General features: G+C 45.5%; 1 protein-coding gene across 1 annotated transcript; it reads left to right on the top strand.

Moving 5' to 3' along the window:
- Positions 1–264: 264 nt before the first annotated feature.
- Positions 265–3,192, top strand: SLITRK3 (SLIT and NTRK-like family, member 3; the record flags this gene model as incomplete). The annotated part of the gene is made up of 3 exons (XM_010016022.1): positions 265–791; positions 1,518–2,402; positions 2,666–3,192. Coding segments are annotated over exons 2-3 (1,394 nt in total), but the record flags the coding sequence as incomplete, so codon positions are not given.
- Between the last annotated feature and the right edge of the window lie 12 nt (positions 3,193–3,204).

Below are 3,204 nucleotides of genomic sequence, written 5' to 3'. Positions count from 1 at the left end.
GAACTTAAGTGGCTAATATCTTGCAAAGGAGACAGAAAGACTTATACTGCAACATAGCTCTCACCTCTCTCTGTTCTTCCCAATTAGACGCTGGTTTTAATTGCAGAGAGGTATTTTTTTTTTTCATGCTTTCAACCATCTCTTTCCCACAGGGGAGGGTTTCATTTACAAGTTGATCCTAAGGATTTCTGTTCCTCTGGCATTCTCTTCCCTAAATGTATCTTTCTGCTCTTAAGTTTGTGGATGGGGGGCACGTTTTTCTAGTTCTTGCACGAGGAAGGCAAAAAGGACCTTTTCTACTGAAAGATTAAGACTAAAAGCAACAATCGCTCTGAATAATTCTAATGGGCATTTCAGAGATTCAAGGAAGGCTGCATCACTGCCGTTATTATTACCATCCTTATCATTTCTCTGTGCCCATACATTTAAAATACCTGATGAAAGGAACGGTGAAACCATATGTTGAAGGAGCTGCATCTCATTAGTCCAGTATTATTTTCATCTGATTGGAGAAGAATGGTGTCTTCATTCGTAAATGTATATAGTAGGATAGATAATTTACTGGCTGGTAAGTGTCGAGGTATTTTTTTCTTCCACTTTCAGCTTTTTAACCGCGTCTCTTGCTTGGTCCTGGGGTGCAGAATACCCTAATCCAAGGCAAGATGAGTGTTTCAATCCTAGGTGCCTCTTCAGCTGTCACTTCCCTTTAGATCTGCTCATTGCATGGGCATGTGCTTTAGAAAGATTAATCATCTCTAAATGCTTTAATCAGCTAAAATGACTAATATGTGGTATGTATTTATCTGATAATATACCAGTTGCATTAATTCATCGGCGCATCTGTAAAGGGAAGATTTTCTTTTAAATCAGGGTTGTTGACCATTTACTATTTTAAAGATGATACTGTGGGGATTTATGAAGGGAACCGTTTTGCCAGGGACACCAGCAAAGCTTGCACATTCCTTTGAACTTACATTATGGAATACATTGAGTTGGGAGGGAGAGAAATTTGAGGACTGAGATTCAGTAACTTTGGGAGTTTGCATGTATGAAAGATGTGGTGCGACACTGGAGAAATCTACCCACTGATATTTCCCCCCCATAGTCGATGCAGGCTGTGATGGCTACAAAGCTAAAATTGCAAATGAGTATCAAATATGTGTAGTCCTAACCCCTGGTCCTACAGTGTAAAACATGTAAAGATGCAACATGTTCACCTTGTGTGCTCAGTGTTGCTGTGTTGGTCTACATGTGCTGTCCTCTTAATAGGTGGCATTTACCAAAGGGAGGAGGGGGATAAGGGTGGATGATATCGCGTGATTAAACCTTCTAACATCTCTTAAGTATAAATCAGGGCACAGCTTGCCCATCTGACAGCCTTAGAGTTGGTTGTGAACATCTGCTCAACAATTTCTGAACTTCCCAGGAGCCTAACACAAGTCTAGCAGGTAGGGGCTTAGGAAAAAGAGTGGGGCAGGACAAAAATACTGAAATCTGCATTTTTCTTCCCATTGCAGTTTTGCAAACATCAAGAAATGATGAAACCTTCCACAGCAGAGACACTTCATAAAGGAAGGATGTTGTGGATAGTTCTTCTAAGCACAATTGCTCTAGCATGGACTACACCAATTCCCTTGATAGAGGACTCGGAGGAACTCGATGAGCCCTGCTTTGATCCATGTTACTGTGAAGTAAAGGAGAGCCTTTTCCATATACATTGTGACAACAAAGGATTTATAAATATTAGTCAGATAACACAGTCATGGTCGAGACCGTTTAAACTTTATTTGCAGAGGAATTCCATGAGGAAATTGTACACCAACAGTTTTCTTCACTTGAACAATGCTGTGTCTATTAACCTTGGGAACAATGCACTGCAGGACATTCAGACAGGGGCTTTTAATGGGCTCCGAGTTCTGAAGAGGTTGTATTTGCATGAAAACAAATTGGACATTTTCAGAAATGACACTTTCCTAGGTTTGGAAAGTCTGGAATATCTGCAGGCAGATTATAATGTCATTAAACGGATTGAAAGTGGTGCGTTTCGAAACCTAAGTAAATTGAGGGTCCTCATCCTAAATGACAATCTTATCCCTATGCTTCCCACCAATTTATTTAAGTTTGTGTCCTTAACCCACTTGGACTTGCGTGGGAACCGGCTAAAAGTCCTTTCATACCGTGGGATGTTGGACCATATTGGCAGGAGCCTGATGGAGATCCAGCTGGAGGAGAACCCGTGGAACTGTACGTGTGAGATCGTGCAGCTGAAGAGCTGGCTGGAGCGCATCCCCTATACTGCCCTGGTGGGGGACATCACCTGCGAGACCCCCTTCCACTTCCATGGGAAGGACCTGCGGGAAATCAAAAGAAGTAAGCTCTGTCCCATGCTGTCCGACTCTGAGGTGGATGCCAGCCTAGGCATTCCTCAGCTGTCGTCCAGCAAGGAGAATGTGTGGCCTACGAAGCCTTCGTCCATGCTGTCCTCCTTCCATTTCACTGCTTCCTCTGTTGAGTACAAAACATCCAACAAGCAGCCCAAACCCACCAAGCAGCCCAGGGCACCCCGGCCTCCCCCGACATCCCGCGGCTGTCCGACTCTGAGGTGGATGCCAGCCTAGGCATTCCTCAGCTGTCGTCCAGCAAGGAGAATGTGTGGCCTACGAAGCCTTCGTCCATGCTGTCCTCCTTCCATTTCACTGCTTCCTCTGTTGAGTACAAAACATCCAACAAGCAGCCCAAACCCACCAAGCAGCCCAGGGCACCCCGGCCTCCCCCGACATCCCGCGGCCTATCCCCTGGGCCAAACCAGCCACCAGTGGCTGCCTACCAGACCCGGCCCCCTATCCCCATCATCTGCCCTACTGGCTGCTCTTGCAGTTTGCACATCAATGACCTTGGCCTGACAGTCAACTGCAAAGAACGAGGGTTTCACAACATCTCTGAGCTCCTGCCCAGGCCCTTGAATGCCAAGAAGCTGTACCTGAGCGGGAATTTGATCCAGAAAATCTACCGCTCTGATTTCTGGAATTTTTCTTCCTTGGATCTCTTGCACCTGGGGAACAATCGGATCTCCTACGTGCAGGATGGGGCTTTTATCAACCTACCGAATCTCAAAAGCCTGTACCTGAACGGCAATGACATCGAGCGGCTTACCCCGGGCATGTTCCGGGGCCTGCAGAGTTTGCATTACCTGTACTTCGAGTA

Source organism: Nestor notabilis, unplaced genomic scaffold, assembly GCF_000696875.1.
Source record: "Nestor notabilis isolate BGI_N333 unplaced genomic scaffold, ASM69687v1 scaffold20456, whole genome shotgun sequence".
Classification (NCBI taxonomy): domain Eukaryota; kingdom Metazoa; phylum Chordata; class Aves; order Psittaciformes; family Psittacidae; genus Nestor; species Nestor notabilis.
Note: the sequence above shows the minus strand (reverse complement) of the source record. Positions and strands in the feature narration are given on the sequence as shown.